This window comes from Procambarus clarkii, chromosome 53 (assembly GCF_040958095.1).
Source record: "Procambarus clarkii isolate CNS0578487 chromosome 53, FALCON_Pclarkii_2.0, whole genome shotgun sequence".
Lineage (NCBI taxonomy): Eukaryota > Metazoa > Arthropoda > Malacostraca > Decapoda > Cambaridae > Procambarus > Procambarus clarkii.
In genome coordinates this window covers 24,086,471-24,107,241 of record NC_091202.1, presented here as the reverse complement: position 1 = coordinate 24,107,241, position 20,771 = coordinate 24,086,471, and the positions used below count along the sequence as shown (strand labels likewise).

The following is a 20,771-nucleotide window of genomic DNA, read 5'->3' as shown; positions in this document are numbered from 1 at the left end:
TCGGTCACAATAGTTTACCAGAATAGGGGTTTGTTTTGGGGTGCCTACCTTTCTGGGTGGCTGTCCCGGTCAATGGCAGGCACAGAATGCTCCCAATCATATGGGGGGTCTCTATAAGCCATTGCTCCTCGTGCCTCTCTAGCCCTTAAACTGTGCATGGCGTATATATACGCCATGAGTAACATGTCCCACTGTGCGCATAGCGTATATATACGCCATAGGGTGCCAGGCACGATTCAAATGGCCCGCGGCTACACGGGGTTCACATTAGCTTCCTCAGGGCTCTTGTAAACAGACGCCATTTTTTTTTTAAATCGTGGGCAATATTCTCCGGTGTGAGAGCCACAGTACTGTTGAAGCAACCAAGGCTGGCGCACACAGCATGAGCAAACAGCATTGCTGTTCAGCTTGTGACCACATCATCGCCGAAAAATGTCAAAATAAATATACCTGTATAACTGCTATTATTTAGTGCTGACAATATTACAGATGACCCCTAACTGTGATAAAAATGACCAGGATTGTGATAATAACAGCATTGTTGTGATAATTATCGCTGTGGGAAGAGTGATGCTGAGGGACGGAGGGAGATAGCATTGTTTACTGACTGTGAGGCCACCTGTTATTGTCTGCATTCACCATACCAGCTCAGTGGTTCTCTATGGTGAACACAAATGTAGATACTTATATGTAATGTGTGTATTAGTGTAATAACAGCAAAAGGATTATGTTCGGAGGAGCCATTTGGGTGACGGAGGTGACGTCGTCTGCATGATTTGTCTGCCTGTGTAGAGGGTGGCCACTATGCTCTTTGGGCACCCTACAAGCTTAGGTGTACAGATACGGTGCATACAATATGTTGATACTTATTTATAATGTGTGTATATAGTGTAATAACACTGCAAACAGTATTGTTGGGGGAGAAATTTAGTACGTGTGACCTTGAATGAGTGTGGGAGGCAGCCGCCAGCTGACTGTGTGTAGCGATGACTCTTAGTACCTGAACTAACTATCAGCTTAGTTGTACAGTTGTGGTGAACAAAACATATACATACTTATATATAACGTCTGTATATAGTGAAATAACACCACAAACGGTATTGTTGGGGGAGAAATTTTAGTGGGTGTGAACTTGAATGAGTGAGGGAGCCGCCAGCTGACTGTGTGTAGCAACGACTCTTAGTGCCTGAACTAACTATATCAACTTAGTTGTACAGTTGTGTTGAACAAAACATGTAGATACTTATATATAACATCTGTATATTGTGAATAAAATATAAAACAGGATGGTGGGAGGAAAAAGTGGGCGAGTGAGGCGTTGTTGAGGGAGTGGCAACGAGTGGCTGGCTGTGTGGGGCAGTCACTCCTCGTTACTTTTCGACTCTCAGTACCATCTTAGTGGTTCGTTATGGTGAACAAAACATGCAGATACTATATATAACCTGTGTATAGAGTGTAATAACTGCAAAACTATTTGTTTATTGTTTTATGAACATAATTGCATCACTAATATGCACACCATACTTTTGAGTATAGCGATGATTCACCCCATTTATTATATAAATATATCACAATACACACTATTGAATAATATTACTGCAAAAAACTAAGAAAAAATCAATCAGAGACATTGAAATAATTAGGTGATAATATCTTTGTGGCAACTCCCATCTGTCAGCTCGTGTGACGCTGACCGGCTCTGATGACCGCTCTGTCAACGCCCACTTTTTGCCAGACTTCCTCGGTCTATTGCGCCCAAAATATGTCACCTACGTTTTTTTTTATTTTTCCCGTGCTCAGGGAACACAAACACATTTTTAGAAGACGAAATAATTTTTTTATAATTTTTTTTTCTTGCGCACAGGGGTGTAAATCTCCTCAGGATCCCTTAGCAGCTTAACCCCTTAACTTGCGTTGCCTCCAATTATGACACCCCCCCAGTGCGCAGGAAATAAATTCTCTGGAAAAAATTCTTTTGATTTTTTAAAGTGTCAAAAATCCTTCCCTCAGTATGGGTATGTAAAAAAAAAAATCGAAATTGTCTTTACTTTGGCTACTATGGGGTCCGTAAGTTGGCGTGTGACGTCATCATTCCCCGTTCGCCCGTGACGTACGCTCCCGGGGCCAGTAGGGTGCCCGAGGCGGGGCGGGCGAGTTGCCGCGAATATATTTATGTTCATTTTTTGCGCACAGTTCCAAATACATTTTATTTGTTTTTATGTGCTAATCCTATGTATAATGAACACGCACACTATATTATGGCAGTAAAACATCCGTACTGTCCGAAGACACTGTTACGTGTATGACACTTGTGTACACATATGCTGCACATATTTACTAAGTATCATGCTAATTTATGTATATATACAATCTATTTACAGACTATACACTGTCACACACTATATACATTCACCATCAACACATTCAGAACACCGCAAGTGAGAGCAGCCACGCCCAGCCAGTCTCCCTCACTCCAACATCTTATTCACCAACATTGCTCCTCCCACCATACTGTTATTGTTCTTATTACACTATTTACACATGTTATATATACCTATCTACATGTTTTATTTACCAGAACTATGCAAGTAAGCCAGTATAATGTCCAAACAGCACAGTGGCCACTATACACTACATGAAAAATCACGCAGCAGACAGCAGACGACGCTACAATTACGACGTCACCTCCCTCACCAAAATAGCTCCTCTCAACATTCTCTTGTTGCTATATACACACACACTGTATATACCCATGTACATATGTGTTGCCCATAGTGAACCACTAAGGTAGTATGGTGAGCAAAACAAGAGTGGCTGCCACACACACACAATGAGGCTACCTCAATTCTCTTCCTCCCTCCCTCACCAAAATTCCTCCTTCCACAATACTACACACAATGCTAATTATAACCACAATCCTGCTATTATCACAATCCTGGTCACTAATTCCTGTAAATGAATAAGTGACCACACGTTTATTTTGAAAAGGAACCTAAAAATTCATTTGAAGAGTGTGGGTAGCGCTGTGAACATCGTGAACAGCATTGAATCACTGATATTTGAACATTGTACCCAGTCATTATCACACTCAGGCTCTTCTATAATACTATCATGGCTAAATAATACAAGTTATATATATATTTTGACATTATTAGGCGATGCTGTGGTCACACGCTGAACAGCAGTGCTGTGCGCTCATGCTGCGAGCGCCAGCCTTGGTTGCTCACTCACTACTGAGGCTCCCACACCCGGGAATATGGACCACAATTTTTTTTAAAGATGGCGTCTGTTTACAAGATCCCTGAGGAAGCTGATGTGAACCCCATGTAGCCGCAGGAGTTTTGAATGGAACGTGAAAAATACAAATACCCAGAGGCGCGTTGCGCAAACCAGACGTGAGCCTGCAGGCGCGTTGCACAGTTTAAGGGTTAAAGGCTAGAGGGGGCCAGGTTCTGGCTCGTGGTCCCCAGTAGGCAAGAACTCCATGCATTGACTGTTGCCAGAAAGTTATACATATCCATTCAGCCTGGATAGCTCCGGGGAGCCTCCGGGACTCACCCAGAAAATGGCGTTTCATTACATTCAAAGCTGTTTTTTTGTTTTTTGCAGGCATAGGTATTTTCTTTCCTAAAACAATGGCAATTAAAATGCAATGAAGACAACACTGGGAACAATGTCACCTGGCGGAGCTGTGGCCATTCCATCTGTGGTAGAGTTCCCTTCTCAGCGACGAGAGAGGGTGGACTGGCATAAACTAGCTTCCATAGATCTTCATGAATTGTCCTCAGGATGCACCATAGAGGTTCTGCAAGATAACTTATCACATGTTGCTTTCTGTGATGCCGAAGCAGAATTTGATGGAACCACTGCAGGCCAGCGCAGTCTCCTCAAGATGTTTCGTTTAGCTCAGCTCATAATTCAGTATCTCTTCCTTTCTCAAGAATTTGTCGAAACTCAACTTCAGCAGTCCCAAGAAGAAATTGTACAAATTACAGAGAAATATCAGCAGGTAAATATTATTTCTATCATAAGAACTTGGTAATATGTGTTTAAAATTATTAAGATTTTTTCTGAATTGGCTATTTTTTCAAAAGTAGTTTCCTAAAATCCCTATAAAATAATTTAAAACAATATCAACACCCTTTAATATTTTGCCCTCACAGTCCTTAGGTATGTGACCCCTCACTTTATCAGTTGCATTCATCTTGTAAATAAAAATAATGGTCAAAGTTTAATTGATTTAATTAACCTTCATCTTCTGATATAGTATCTTTTCCACTATTAACAATTATTTCCTCTGTAAATACAACTCCATATTTTTACGGTATTGTACAGTGTTCTCTGGATTACTCAAACAGTATCTACTTTTTTTTTTTTTTGCAGGGATATTCCTGTGCGGGCCCTAATCCTCTGGCTGGCCCACTAAAATAGTACAGTACATTGATAAGGTCAAGGAGGCTTATGTAACCACCAGTTGCATAATCTGGTGATAAATCAGATTAACTGTAGATCATTGTAAAATATAAATTCTCAGTTAAACTCTGGAAATTTTCCAGTTAGTGGCTGGATAACCCAGAGATTGACTAAATAAATGAGAGAATATGACAATAAATAAGATACACTTAAGGTCTCTTAATTCACTCTGTTATCCCAGAGATAACTGAAAAATCTCCAGATGGATCAGCCATGGGTCCATGGATCAGCCTCAATTTGTTTGAATAATCTGGTAAACACTGTATTCTTATACAGTATCACTCTTGCCTGTTCTAATAGTTTATTATCTCCTGATGGCACTGTTATTAGATTTAATATGTTAAAAATATTTGTCTATCTTGGCTATTAGTAATTTGTTTTCCTTACACTCTACAGGTTAAGACGAAGTTACTTGAGCAAGTTGAAGAAGCAAAAAAAATGAAAATTACAAATAGGAATATGCGTGAAACTGTAAAATATATAAATTCATTTGCACTTGCTAATGGCATATTCCAGTCCCTCAAGTGTCCCATGTGTCCTAAGACTTTTCGGGGGCAAGACTTCCTCCAGTCTCACTTATGGCGAAAACACCCTAATCAAGCCAGTGCTGTTACACTTCCACAAACTACACAGGTGCCATCAGCTGTATCAGGATCATGTGTAGCTCAAACTGTGACTTCAGAAACCAAAAATCAAGAATTGCATCCAACTAAGGAAGTTCCTCTTGAGTCTTTACATACTAGGGCTTCCTCAAATGTTAATGACATTGATTTATATAAATTAACTGAAATTGAGAAAAAATTTAATGTTATGAATGAAAATTTTAACAAAATAATAAGAGAAATGGAGGAGCAAAAAAGGTATTTAGAAAAAGAAAATGAAAAAGGTCAGGAAGAAATAAAGAAAGCCTGGGAAGAAAAGTATCACACAGAAAGAGTCTATGAAGCCCAGCTAGAAAAATTAAGTGTGCAGATTGCCCATCTCCAGTTGACAAATAGCAGTAATGCCGTTTCATTTGATAATGAGAGATTTGTAGAGCTCATAAAAAAGCAAGAAAATGAAATCAAGTGTTTGCATGCACAAATCCAAGAACATGCTGAAAATAATAAAGCTGTAGGGCTAAAAAGTGGAGATACTGTGGATGGATTATTTAATGAAATTCAAGCTCTGAAGAAGCAGGTAAGTGACCAGAAGAAAAGTTACAAATGCTCCTTAAAACAAATGCAGGAAGCTCTACAGAAAAATTATGACGAAGCGTTGGAATTTGAGAAAACTAAACTGAGAGTGATGATGACAGATATTTCTCACAAAGAAGCCCCAGTGGCAATAATATCCCAGAAACCTCCACCATCAACAAAAAGTGCAGCTATGAGAAAACCACCAACGTCAAGCAGAGCTACGAAATCATCTAACATGATACATGATTTACTTGAAAATTCTGAGACATTAACACATTTGAAAGTTGGTGATGCATCTCATTTGCATTATATGGATGCCCATGATTCAGAAACCCAGTCAGAATCAGAGAGTGAAACTGAAACATCACAATGGAACCAAAGTAGCCTGAAAGTGAAACAGCTAGAAATTAGTAGCTCAATTATAGAACAGGAAAAAGACATTCTCAAGCCAAAAATTGAGAGGGCTGAAAGCTTGCGATCTGAACATTCATATTCAGAATCTTCTAAAGATGACATGACTCCTTCTGAAAATGATACATCATCAGAGTCATTAAATCTAGATGACTTGTTGAAAGATAATCCACAACTATGGAATCAAATGCGAGAAGCAACATCAGATGTTCTAGCTTCAAAACTTTTAGCCTATGGAATAGATTCTTCAGCAAGTGGTATAAAGTTGGAAATCCTTACATCATGCTTATCTCAGTTGAGAAAGGAAAGGAGACTACTTGTGGATAAATATGATAATTTCTTGGATTTGAGAAAAAAATTAGAAAATGAAGTTATTGCAAAGGTCGATGACAAGATTGATAATGTAGATGATATATCTGGAATTAACCCGATAGAAACAGTGAACAGCAAAGCCAAAGAAAAACAGTCAGGTATTCTTTTAAGAATGGTGAAAAATGTTCAGTCAAGAGTTAGAAAGCAGTCAAAAGCTTTATCATCTTCTGTATCAAAAACCAGTGAATCAATGAAATTGGGGGTCAAAGATATATTTCATGATAATATTAAACCTGATGATAATATTAAAGCCATTACAGGAACATGTAGAGTTTTTGACAATCCAGATGAAAATATAAAAAATGAGAAGGAAGACGGTTTCTCAGAGACAGAATCAGATGACTCGAGTAGTGCTCAGATAGAAATTCATAACGAAACATCAAAGTCTGTCTCAAGAAACTTGTTTAATGATGAACCCTTACCAGAGACATCCGGTGCACGACCAAAACGTGATAACTATTTTGACAACAAGACCTATGGAGAGGTTCAGGAGGTCAGTGATTCTGACTGGGATTCTGATCCTAAATATGAAAACGTTAAAAAAGACCCACCTCCAAAGAGAAGTGATAGTCTGAATACTGCAGTAGTGTCGGCTAACTTGCATAACGTGACTGCAGACAGCTGGAAGGTGACTGAATCAAAGGAAATTAAACTAAAAAAACCAGAAGGAGCGATGGTGAGCAATCTCGCTAGAACCATTGAACTTCAGTTGAGTGGACGCAAAAAGGGCAAACCTACTGGGGCAGTGGATGTGATGTGTGGGAGTTTGGTGCCAAATAGTAGTCAAGAGAAAGGGACATTTTCAGAATATCCAAACACAAACCAAACCTCTCCCTTTGGAAGTCGGCAGCAGCTACAAAGTGCAAGTGATTCCTCCAATACTTTTCGAACCAGTCTTTGGGGATCGGTGGATGCTGTTGATAAAGTTTCTCAGGTGGGATCAAAGCTATCTGCTAGTAAAAGAAGAGATATAGTGCACTCTTGGGATTCTGATGATGATATTGATATAAGTGAAATTGAATAATTATTGGACATTGAGTTGTTTGTTTGCTTTATTCTTTTTTGTACTCATACATTTCCCATATTGTAGGCAAGGTAGTACAGTACTGTATTGTATAAAGAAGAAATTCCTGGAATGCATGATTTCCATATACAGCGGAACCTCAGCTTACGAATGCCCTTACTTACTAATTTTTCGAGTTACGACCCAATTTCGTTGGAAAATTTGACTTGCGACTTTGTTGATACACGTATGGGTTGACCGAGCGTGTGGTTCCTGGTGGCACTGGCAACCCCGCCTCAGTTTACCAGAGCCGACCGCTTAGTGATGACTGCTTGAATTCTTTGTATAGAATTTCATTGTTTTTTTGTTTTTGTTTTTGATTTTTGAACACAAAAGTAATTATTTTATATCATGCCATGGGTCCCAAGAAAGTCAGTGGTAAGGTTCAACCTAAGAAAATAGTTGTGATTAGTCCTCTACGGCAGTAGAGGATGTCCTTTCCTCATTAAGAAAATGTGTGAAGTATGAGAAGAATGCAAAGTTTTGTTGAAAAAACTAACCCAGATAAAGCTGTAGCAGGCCGTTGCATTGACTTTTTAAATGACAATGTAATGTCTCACTACAGACAAGTGTTAAAGTGTAGGGAAAACAAGTATCTTTGGACAGATTCTTAGACAAGCAAGTACTGTAGTGAACCACAACAAGGTCCTAGTGGTATGTCTGCAAAACATAGGAGAGAGTGTGTACCCCAGAGAAGTCATCACTGCTTGATGTTAAAATGGAAGGGTACTCCCCTTCCAAACAGTAACACCTCTTCTCCTCCTCCCCTCTTTGTCTTCCATACACCAACAAGAGTCATCAATAAAGGTAAGCTATAACTTGTACATGCTATAGTACAAAATATGTGTGTATGTTAGTACTCAAATTGTATGACGGTTGGTTTATAGCCAATCACAGACGAGTAAGCCTATGATGTCACAATCCACTGAGCCGGCAGTAGGCTGCTCTCAAGTAGGCCTCAGTATCTCACAGACCCAGAGCAGGTAGGACCTTGGGTGGACTCTATCTATACCTTGTTTGCCTTACCCAATAAAGCCCTTGAAGTAACGACAGTGTGTAATCTCTCCAGTCCCAAGCAAGTACAATCAACACCACCAAACAACAACGAATATGTGTATTATGTATGAAATGTACTGTAGTTTGAAGTTAATATTTTTGGGGGTGTGGAAGGGATTAATTCAATTTACATTATTTCTTATGGAAAAATTCGTTTCGAGTAACGAATTTTTGAGTTATGACCCTTCCCTTCGAATGGATTAAACTCGTAAATGGAGGTACCCCTGTACTTTTTATGCTTTGGAGTGCAGTAATGAAGAAAAAATAGTGTTGAATGTAATGAAACGGCAATTTCTGGGTGAACCCTGTTGGCTTCCTGAAGCTATTATCTTTGATATTTTGTCATACTACAGCCAGTCCTCCTGTTTGGTAGTATAGTAGTACTTAGAGTAACGAGGAGGACCTTAGTATGTATACCAGCGTACAATGAAATTAGAAAGTAGAAATTGGCACTATTGAGTTGGACAAACCGGAAAATTATTTTCTACTATGTTGCAAAGACAAACTAAACTAGCCCAACCTTCCTAGGCCTAATACATGATATCTGAGACCTAATCTAGTACATATGTGTGCAATACTAGGCCTAGGAATATTTAAGTATGTAGTTTTCATTTTTTACATCCATAAAGTTAATAGTACAAAGTTCTGATATCTAAGTGCTTAGAATGGCAATCTTTGTACTATGGTGCACATACTGTAGTTACAAAAACTACTATCTAAACAGGAGAATGGTTTGCATACTACTAGGCCCCATCACTCGTGGAGTTCTATAGGCCTATCAGGAACCAGAGCCAGAACCTGGCCTTCCCAAAAGAGCAAGGAGTGATGGGATGTACGACAAAATTCCATTGGGAAAGTCACCCAGAAAGTCAATGAAACAAACCACTGCTGGCTTCAAACGAAACCACAGCCTTGAGACTCGCCTAAACTTTGCACTGCGCACCACAACTGGAGCAATGGTGGCTAATTTTCTACAAACTGTGCACCATGACTCGGGCTATATTAGGGTACAGCGTAAGACTTAATACTCCCACGGGTACATGGGGCTCACATTGACTTTCTTAGGGCTCTAGTAAACAGACACCATTTTGAACAAAAAATCATGGACACTGTTCCTGAATGCGAAGGCATTAGTACTGAGTGAGCAACCAAGGGTAGGCGCGCACCCACCACAAGCTAACAGCACCACTGTTCAGCTTGTGTCCACAACATCACTTAAAAATGACAAAGTATGAAAGTACTGTAACTGCTATTGTTTTGCGATAATAGTGTTAACGAACATCTTGACTGTAATAAAGACTTATGTACAGTGTTAAGATCTCTTTGAACTTGATGATGTTCACAGCATGATGCAGACAACCACAGCACACTGCCTTATTTGGTGCATCTATGTATCATGAATGACCTCATTCTCCTTTAGAAAATAAATTGTGCGTAAAATGATTTATAGGGTCTTGGTAGTACAGTCGGGTTTGTTCTTGATGTACAATTGAGAATTCCGGGATTGACTCCTGGGTGGGACAGAAATGGTTGGTCATATTTCCTTTCACCTTATGCTTCCGTTCACATAGCAGTGAGTAGGTACTGAGGAGTTAGTCAGTTTGTTGTGGAGTTGCATCCTGGGTAGGGTCAGTTATTCGGCCGGGGGGAGGGGGCCTCGATGTAAGTCCACTGTGTATGAATACACTCTGGTTTCCTGTCCCCCCAACACAATGATTTATCAATTTATTACTACAGTATATTCTGGATTTACTGACCAGGATGCTGATAATACAGGAATAGCAACATTGTGCCTAGAGTAGGGATAAGTGTGTTATATTGGAAGCATTATGTCGAGTCAGGTGGTGTCGTGTCAGCTGACTGACGTGTTAACACTATGATATGTGTGTGGGTCCATCAGACCTGCTTAATGGTACATTAAGGTACATAAAATTGTACATAGTTATATATATTGTTACGTGTGAAGATACTGTGGCAATACCCAGCAGGTGGTAAGCTTCATGCTCAAACATTAACTTTGCCACCATGCGAACAACTAACTTCATAATTAGAGCACTATACTGCGATTAGATGTTAATTCCCCTTAACCCTTAAATGCACAACACATCAATAGCTGGGGTGATTAACTGTTGCGGAATTGCGCACCACAGCTATTGATGTGTTGGAGTACCGTGCAAGATTTAAAAGTCGTGCGGCTACATGGGGTTCACAGCAGCTTCCTCAGGGCCCTTGTAAACAGACGCCATTTAAAAAGAATATCGTGGGCAACATTTCCGGGTGTGAGAGCCTCAGTACTGAGTGAGCCACCAAGGCTGGCAGCATGAGCTAACAGCACTGCTGTTCAGCTTGTGACCACAGTATTGCCTAAAAATGTCAAAATAAATATGTAACTGGTACTATTTAGCAATGATAGTATTACAGAAGACCCCTGAGTGTGATAAAAAAAAACAGGATTTTGATAATAGCAGGATTGTTGTGATAATTAGAGCTGTGCTGTATGGTGGGAGGAGTGATGCTGAGGAAGGTGGTGTCTGCTGACTGACTGTGTGGCCACCTGTTATTGTCTGCACTGACCATACCAGCTTAGTGGTTCATTATGATGAACACAAATGTAGATACCAGTACTTATATATAACGTGTGTGTATATAGTGAAATAACAGAAAAAGAAGTATGTTGGGAGGAGCCAGTTTGGTGACGGAGGTGGATGTCATCTGCTGGCTGCTGTCTCTCTTGCCATGCAATTCTGTTGTGGCCATTATGTTTGGACACCATACCAGCTTAGTTGTACAGTTATGGTGAATAAAACATGTAGATACTTATATATAATGTACAGTATGTATATAGTGTAATAACACCACAAACAGTATGGTTGGAGGAGGAATTTTAGTGCGCTGGCCTTGAGCAAGGAGGGAGGGAGGGAAGCATCAGCTGACTCTGTGTGTTGACCTCTTATTGTCTGAACTCACCATACCACTGTAGTTGTACAGTTATGGTGAAGAAAACATGTAGATACCTATATATAACGTGTGTGTATATACTGTAAAAACAGCACAAACAGTATAGTGGGAGTAGGAAAGTTAGTGTGTGAGGGAGCTGTCAGCTGACTGTATGGCGACCTCAATTATTGTTTTATTATTTTTTTTTTTTTGAGATATATACAAGAGTTGTTACATTCTTATACAGCCACTAGTACGCATAACGTTTCGGGCAGGTCCCTGGAATATGACCCCCACGAAGAATCGTTTTTACAACCAAGTACCCGTTTTACTGTTGAGTTTAACAGAGGCTACAGTTAAGAATTTATGCCCAGTAAATCCTCCCCAGCCAGGATACGAACCCATGCCGAAGCGCTTGCGGAACGCCAGGTGAGTGTCTTACCACTACACCACAGAGACTGGATCACTCACCATACCATCTTGACTCACCATACCTTCTTAATTGCACAGTTGGTTCACACACATTTTATTATATAAATATATCACACTACACTCTATTGAATAATATTACTGCAAAATAACAGACAAAAAATCAGAGACATTGAAATAATTAGGTAATAATATCTTTGTGGCAACTCCCACCTGACAGCTCGGGTGGAGCAGACCACCTCCGACGCTTGCTCTGTCAGCGCCTCTTTTTTGCCAGACTTCCCCAACCTATTGTGGCCAAAATATGCCACCTACAATTTTTTATTATTTTTCTGGTGATCAGGGAACACAAATGAACACTTTTATAAAACAATTTTTTTTTTTTGTGCCTGGGGGTGTTGGAGGCTATAATTGCAAGAGCAGCCAAGGGGTTAATAAAAAAAACACATTTGACCTTTGCAGTGTGAAAATATGGGCAAGCATTAAAGTAAATTTAAGAAAAATATAACTAATTTAAAAAAATGAATTTAATCCTCAAATTTCAACTTGGCTTTTGCACACGTATGAAAGTAACAATAAAAATAAAACATGAAAGTTAAATTTACTCTGACTGAACAAATTATGAACAAAAAAATAAGGCTAACACAAATTATATTTACCAAACACCACAAACTGTGCATGAGCTGCTTGCGCAAGTCGTGGACAGCTAGCAGTGTAAACACCTTAGAGAACCTGGAGAGACTGAGCTCACAGAGCCAGTCATGGGTATTTATACCCTTTCTGGTGACATCACATCATGTGTCAGTGTTGCTGAATCAATCAGCTGGCCGAGTAACAAGGCGGCCAGCAGGTCTGGTGACTGAATTTAGTGGGGGTAGGTCTGGGCATCTTACACTGGGCCACAGGTGCAAATGTATATACAATATATCTGTGCATACCTATGATCTACAGTTTCTGTGATTCAAATAACAATGACAACCCATTGCATCATTTCACTTGAAAAACCATGATATAACATTAGAAACACAGATAAAATATCAAATACAGCTACAATTTCATGCAAAAAATGCAGAGCTAGGTTAAACTCTTCACACACACATTACCACACCCATCAGAACGGCTTATAGTGGTTCATAATCGTGCATGAAAATGTACATTAGTTATATATAAAGTTAGGATTCAGTATAATACACCAGCTGTGACTAGCCACATCGGACAGCCTGGTTGATCAGACCATCAACCAGGAGTCCTGGTCAGAGATGGGACCATAGGGACATTGATCCTCGAAATCTCCAACAAATAGGTAGTTTGTACAGTATTGTTCTAAGCAAATAATATACACATATTAGTGACATGAATATTTTTGAGCATTGCGATGTTCCACATTTTATTATATAAATTTCTCAAAAGACACACTATTGAATAACATTACTGCAAAAAAATCAGAAAAAACTAACAAGAAATATTGAAATATGTAAAAAATATATTTGCAGCAGCTTCTGCCCGAAGTCTGGGAGTCCCTCCCAGTCTGCATAAACAACTGGGCCTCTACCCTTCAGATCGAACTATTTGCCTTGCTTCTTGCACTGAAATATGTACAAGTCTCCAAACTTGATACATTAATTCACCTGGGCTGTATGGGTCTCGAACTGTGGACCCCACGCGTGTGAGGCCAATGCTCCGAGGCAGAAAATTCTGGAAACTTTCCTTTTAAGACTGCTCATAGCCCAGTCGATAGAGTGTCGGCCTCACACACATGGGGTCCACAGTTCGAGACCCATACAGACCAGGTGAATGGAATGTTTATTTCCACGGAAGTGTGGATGGCAATATACTTGATACATTAATTGTGAGTGACTTCATCAATCTTAATTGCACTCAACTCTTTAAGACATAACTAGCATGCTTGTGTCGAAAGCTAGACATAAACTGTTACGGCCTGCTTGAGCCAGGTTCTTTCTGAGTAATGGGACTTAGAGCCTCTTTTTCTATCATCCCACCCAAAGTCAATGGTAAGTTATCAAGAATTGGTGGTAGCAAGTAATTGTGCAAGGAATAAAGGGGGTAAACAAGACTAAATAACACCCTCACCAATATATTCTGTCTTATAATTACACATATGTACTGTCAGGGGTGTGTCTCTCTCTGTCTAGACGGTCACCGCCAAGTATAGCAGTGATAACCGTTACTTACTGTAGCCCCACGAGTTTTCACTCAATCCTCACGGTGCCACTATTCACCTGGAGAGTCTCTCAGTCTATCTCCGGCCGGCCTCGTAGCCTAAGATGAGTGAGAACACGATCACTTCACTTGATCATGTGCCCGCCCCGACAGAGGGCTCTACCGCTTACTAAAGGTCGCCAACTGGTGTTTCCCGTGTCCAGTAACACCTCAGTGGAATAGTTGTGGTAATATAGTAGTTTTTTTTTTTATTATTATTATTTTCTACCACAGACATGGCCACACATTTACAATGCTAACCAGCATATATACATTTTCTTCTGTCCTCCATGGACAGGGTTAGAGAAGTGTTAAACATATAGAGAACATATTGATTAAAGTGATTATATTATTGATCATATTGATTATAAACATATTGATTAAAGTGAGAAAGACATCAGGAGGTAAAATGTTTACAATTGCTAATGAAGAGAACCTCAACACTTTCCTCTCCCAATGTGGTTTGTCTCACCTTATTATCAATCTCAATGAGTCAACATAATTAACCCCCTGGTCACCTTGTGCGGGCTAGGTATCCTAAGTCTGCTTGTTTCACTTTTTAAATTAATTTTTAATTTACTCTTTACTAGTCATTTACTGGACTTAATTAATTGAGTGCATTAATATTTCTTTAGGTCTTATTAATTATAGTCATAACTAAATTATTTATAGTTAATAATCATTAGCTTAAATTTGCCTATGTTTATTATTCAACTTTTTTCTTTGATTTCATTTATTACCTAGTTTGCCTAGCCTCGCCATACTCCCTTACTCCATTGTACCCCTGGCTTTGCCTGTGTCTTAAATTGCAAATTGTTACCTACAGTGTACCTGAGAGTACTTGTAAGCAATCTAACTCATTTATCTTTTTTTGTTCATTTTGTTCTTGTATTGTATAGTCTTGTTTATATATTTTTCCCCCTTCTATATCTAAATTCTATTTTGTAATTGCCATTCTTGCCTTGTTTTCCTACAACCAGCCTTTTTATGCAGACAAGTATAGACCCAGAATTAAACCTCTTATCCACTATCTATGACAATCATCACTTTACTGATATGCCCGAAACGCTTTGCGTAATAGTGGCTTTAGGCATTGTATGTACTAGCTCTACCTATAAGTCAAACAATCCTTGTAAATATTTATTGTATGTATGTACCTTACCTAAATAAAATTGTATTGTATAATTGTATTGTATAATGATCAAAATTGCAGATATTTTACAGTCAATGGTGGTCAATGAGAATGCCAAGGAATTTGCCATCTAATTTGTTACAAATTTGGGTATTGTTTATTTTGAGATTTATTTGATTAGAGGATTTATTGCCAAACAGAATATAGAAAGTTTTGTCAATGTTAAGGGTGAGTTTGTTGGCAGTTAGCCAAAGATGGACTTTATTTAGCTCAGTATTTACTGTGGCATTTAGAGCAAGGGGGTCAGGACTGGAGTAAATGAAGGTTGTGTCGTCAGCAAATAGAATTGGTTTGAGGTGTTGGGAGGCATTTGGAAGGTCATTAATGTAGATGAGAAAGAGGAGAGGGCCAAGTATGCTGCCCTGAGGAACACCAATGTTGATGGGTAGGGTGGGAGAAATTGAATTATTCACAGAAACATACTGGAGCCTGTCAGTAAGGTAAGATTTGAGGTGAGCACCACCTGCCAGCTCACCCAGTAATATTGGGATCAAAGAAGATTTTAAATAACAAACCAACACTCCTGTCCAATAATGATGGTCAGCTTTCAGCCTCTGATTCTGCTATTGAGTTCAATAGGTTCTTCTCGTCCATTGGATCATCCCTTGCAAATGATATTCCATCTTCCAGTACTGATATTAAGGACTATCTTACTGGTAACTATCCACAATCTCTGTACCTAAAGCCTACTAATTCCACTGACGTTAATGAGATAATCCTTTCCCTTAAAACCAAGTCTAGTGCCCTTGAGGAGATACCAACATTAATTTACAAAACAGCCTCCAGATCTTTAGCCCCTGCTATTGCATTGCTCTTTAACAAGTCACTTGAACTCCAAACCTTTCCAGATATTAAAAAAAAAAACGAGAGTAACCCCTGTCTACAAATGTGGTTATCTCACAGATGTTAACAACTACAGACCTATATCACTTTAACGCGACCGTACCGTAAATATACGGCCCACTTGGCTAACGGATTCCGCAACCGCGCCGTAAATTTATTTATTTATTTATTTATTTTATTTATTTATGCATATACAAGAATGGACATAAGGAATGTGAGGATACAAATATGGTAATTACAGTCTTGTAAAGCCACTAGCACGCGCAGCGTTTCGGGCAGGTCCTTAATCTAAGAAAATTTTAAGGAGGTAAATACTTGCAAAATTTATAGACAAAAAAATGATAACAGATTACATGAAATGAAAAAAAAAGATGATGAGAGAAAATTGTAGGTACAGTATATTAAAGCACATAGGTAGCTAAGATTGATTGCAATGATAGCTTGAATGGTAGTTGACAAAAAATTGGTAGGCACAATACAGCAGAAACAATATAAGATTGATTGCAATGACAGCTTGAATGGTAGTTGACAAAAATTGGTAGTCACAATACAGCATATGGCTAGCACATAAAAGAAGACAGCAATGAACACAATGATAAGGTTGTTTGATATTACATAAAAATTAGGAGATTGGGTAACACTAGGTACAGAGCAAATTTAAAGTTCAGTGTAGGAAACTAAGAAGATGAAGTTAGGTACTTTTTGGTTTTGCTTTTAAATAAGGCAAAAGTTTTACAGTTTTTTAATTCACTAGGGAGTGAGTTCCATAGACTAGGTCCCTTAATTTGCATAGAGTGTTTACACAGATTAAGTTTGACCCTGGGGATATCAAAGAGATAATTATTTCTGGTGTGGTGATAATGGGTCCTATTACATCTGTCCAGGGAGAGTTTCAGAGCATGGTTTGCATTTAAGAACAGGGTTTTGTAAATGTAGTTGACACAAGAGAATGTGTGGAGGGAGTTAATATTTAGCAAGTTTAGGGATTTAAACAAGGGAGCTGAGTGTTGTCTGAAAGCAGAGTTACTTATTATTCTGATAGCAGATTTTTGCTGTGTGATGATGGGCTTAAGGTGGTTTGCAGTGGTAGACCCCCATGCACAGATACCATAATTAAGATAGGGGTAGATTAGTGCATAATATAGTGAGAGGAGAGCAGAGTTCGGAACATAATATCTGATTTTGGAGAGTATACCAACTGTCTTAGAGACTTTCTTAGTTATGTGTTGAATGTGGGTGCTGAAGTTGAGTCTCTTGTCTAGGAATAGGCCAAGAAACTTGCCATCATTTTTATTACTGATGTTAATGTTGTCTATCTGTAGCTGAATTGCATTTGATGATTTGCTTCCAAATAAGATGTAGTAAGTCTTTTCGATGTTTAATGTTAGTTTGTTCGTTGACATCCATAAGTGGACATTTTTTAATTCATTATTCACAACATTATTTAGTGTATGTGGGTTGAGGTTTGAATAGATAAGGGTAGTATCGTAAGCAAACAATATAGGTTTGAGAATATTAGAGACATTAGGCAGATCGTTTATATATATAAGAAATAGAAGAGGTCCTAAGATGCTGCCCTGTGGCACTCCAACGGTAATTGGTAGAGTGGAAGAAGTTGTATCATTGATGGTTACATATTGGTGTCTGTCACTAAGATAGGATCGGATGTAGTCAAGGGCAAGGCCTCGGATTCCATAATGCTGGAGTTTAAGTAAGAGGTAGTTGTGATTAACAGTATCAAAGGCTTTTCTTAGGTCAATGAAGAGTCCAATCGGAAACTCATTTTTGTCAAGGGCTGAGTAGATAACGTCAAGGAGACTAATGATTGCATCGTTGGTGCTCTTTTGGGACCGGAAGCCAAACTGGCAGGGGCTGAGTATGTCGAATTTTACGAGGTAGGAATAGAGCTGTTTGTAAATAATTTTTTCAAATATTTTTGATAGAATGGGTAGATTTGATATTGGTCTATAATTGTTTATGTCCGCCGGATTGCCTCCTTTATGGACTGGCGTTACTCTTGCTTTTTTGAGGATATCAGGGAAGGTGTGACACTCTATAGATTTGTTGAACAGTAGTGCTATGGGTGGGGCAAGGGCATGGGAGGCTCTCTTGTACACAATGGAGGGAATTTCACTGGTGTTCCCTGCCTTGGTTTTTAGAGAGTGTATGATGGACACAACATCTGCCGGGCTGATTGGTGAAAGGAGAAGATAGTTTGGATAGCTGCCTGAGAGATATGTGTTAATATGTGTCTGAGTCTGTGGGATTTTACTGGCAAGATTAGCACCAACCGATGAAAAGAAATTATTAAATTCATATGCCATTTCTAAATCAGTTGACGGTATATCCCCATCCTTGTAGAGTTTTATTTGGTTATGTGAGTGTTGTTTAGTTCCTAGGATACTAGAGATAGTTTTCCAAGTGCTTTTCATGTTGCCTTTTGCTTCATTGAATCTATTCACATAATATGCAAGTTTTGCCTTTCTTATGATACTGGTAAGCATTGATGAGTACCTTTTAGCTACTTCCTTTGAAACTAGGCCAATCCTAACTTTCTTTTCATATTCATGTTTCTTGTTGATTGAGTTGAGAATGCCACTTGTGAGCCATGGATTGTTTAATCTTTTGTCAGTTACTTGCTTGGTAAGAAGGGGACAATGAAGGTTGTAGAGGCTTAGAGTTTTGGAGAGGAAGAGGTTAGCTAATGAATTTATATCATGGGTATTATTGAATTCAGAATCCCAGTTAATATTGTGAAGTGCCTCTGTAAGATTGCCTAAAGCTGATTCACTGTGTAGCCTAAATGAAAGTTTCTTGCTTTTTGGTGGTGTTATGTCCATGTTCGCTATGAGAAAGGTAGGATAGTGGTCAGTTGTTCTGTCGTAGATTATACCAGATACAAGGGGAGCTGTTATGTTTCTCCATATGTGGTCCAAGATAGTGGCCTGATGTAGTAATAGCCGGCCGATCTAAAAAAAAAACATATAAATCCAATTCTTATTCGATCGACTTGGGGTTAGTATGAAAATGTTTGCCATTAAATTTCTGTTTTCTCTAATAAGCACATGGCCTATTTGAGAAAACGACATTGTATTGTAACTTAGAGGAGAGACTATTGAGTTGTTGACACAACGAGGGTAATCGCCCACTTCACACACTCTTAGTGTGGGCCGCGATCATGATTCTACATTTATATGCATATGTCTGTGTAGGGAATTTTATTGCGAGTTCAGTGATATAAAATATAACGCTATAGGACTAATGTGGAGCTGACAACAAACACAAGAGTATGAACATTATGTTTCTGTTTGGGCGCCACGGCGAGTGATATACGTTTTATTTATTTCATGGTGGGATAGCTAATGCTTTGGTGACATGTTATACATATGATCTTGTAGAGAATTTTATTGCGAACACATTGATACCAAATGGAAATACATAGCTCGAGAATTGGTGTCAGGAGAGTGAAAAGATTACACACTTTTTGGTGTTTACCCTCAAGAGCCCAAAACGCCGCGCGCACAATGCGCTATTTTTTCACGGGACGCGCGCGCATTAAAGTGTTTTAACAACTACAGACCTATATCAATCCTGCCTAACTTGTCAAAAATATTTGAAAAACCAATCAACAAGCAGCTTTACTCTTTTCTAGACAAACACAATATACTTAGCTCTTGCCAATATGGCTTCAGACCCAAAAAAAGCACTAACGATGCACTTATTCGTATGCTTAACTTGATTCATACAGCTCTTGATAAAAATGAGTTCCCTGTTGGATTATTTGTGGACCTGCGTAAGGCTTTTGACACTGTCAACCATCAAAACCTTCTTCTTAAATTACATCATTATGGAGTCAGAGGACACTCCCTGCAATACCTCAAATCCTACCTTACTGACAGGCTCCAGTATGTTTCTGTGAATAATTCAATTTCTCCCACCCTACCCATCAACATTGGTGTTCCTCAGGGCAGCATACTTGGCCCTCTCCTCTTTCTCATCTACATTAATGACCTTCCAAATGCCTCCCAACACCTCAAACCAATTCTATTTTCTGACGACACAACCTTCATTTACTCCAGTCCTGACCCCCTTGCTCTAAATGCCACAGTAAATACTGAGCTAAATAAAGTCCATCTTTGGCTAACTGCCAACAAACTCACCCTTAACATTGACAAAACTTTCTATATTCTGTTTGGCAATAAATCCTCTAATCAAATAAATCTCAAAATAAATAATACCCAAATTTGTAACAAATTAGATGGCAAATTCCTTGGCATTCTCATTGACCACAAGCTGAATTTCCAGGGACACATTCTAAATATATCAAAAAAAGTTTTAAAAACTGTTGGCATTCTTTCTAAGATCAGATATTATGTACCCCGCCCTGCCCTGGTGACTCTCTATTACTCCCTCATCTATCCATATCTCAACTATGGTATTTGTGCTTAGGGTTCTACTACCCAAAATCATTTACGTCCTCTAATTACTCAACACAAAGCTGCTATTAGGACAATATCCAACTCTGGCCCCAGACATCACTCGGTACCCCTACTCAAATCTCTGAATATGTTGGATATTAAGTCACTGCACATTCTCT

The 20,771-nt window shown here is 38.9% G+C and overlaps 1 protein-coding gene across 2 annotated transcripts in view; it reads left to right on the top strand.

Annotated features, from left to right (window-relative positions):
* The window catches only part of LOC123767053 (cilium assembly protein DZIP1), a 39,810-nt gene extending 32,338 nt beyond the window's left edge, over positions 1-7,472 (top strand). The window contains exons 2-3 of one of the 2 annotated variants that reach the window (XM_045756520.2): positions 3,610-4,009; positions 4,870-7,472. In XM_045756520.2, the coding sequence (XP_045612476.2) occupies positions 3,653-4,009; positions 4,870-7,458 (2,946 nt within the window). In that variant the 5' untranslated portion in view covers positions 3,610-3,652 and the 3' untranslated portion in view covers positions 7,459-7,472. The remainder of the gene's footprint in view (positions 1-3,609; positions 4,010-4,869) is intronic. The other variant, XM_069304801.1, reaches the window with a different exon arrangement.
* Positions 7,473-20,771: the final 13,299 nt, after the last annotated feature.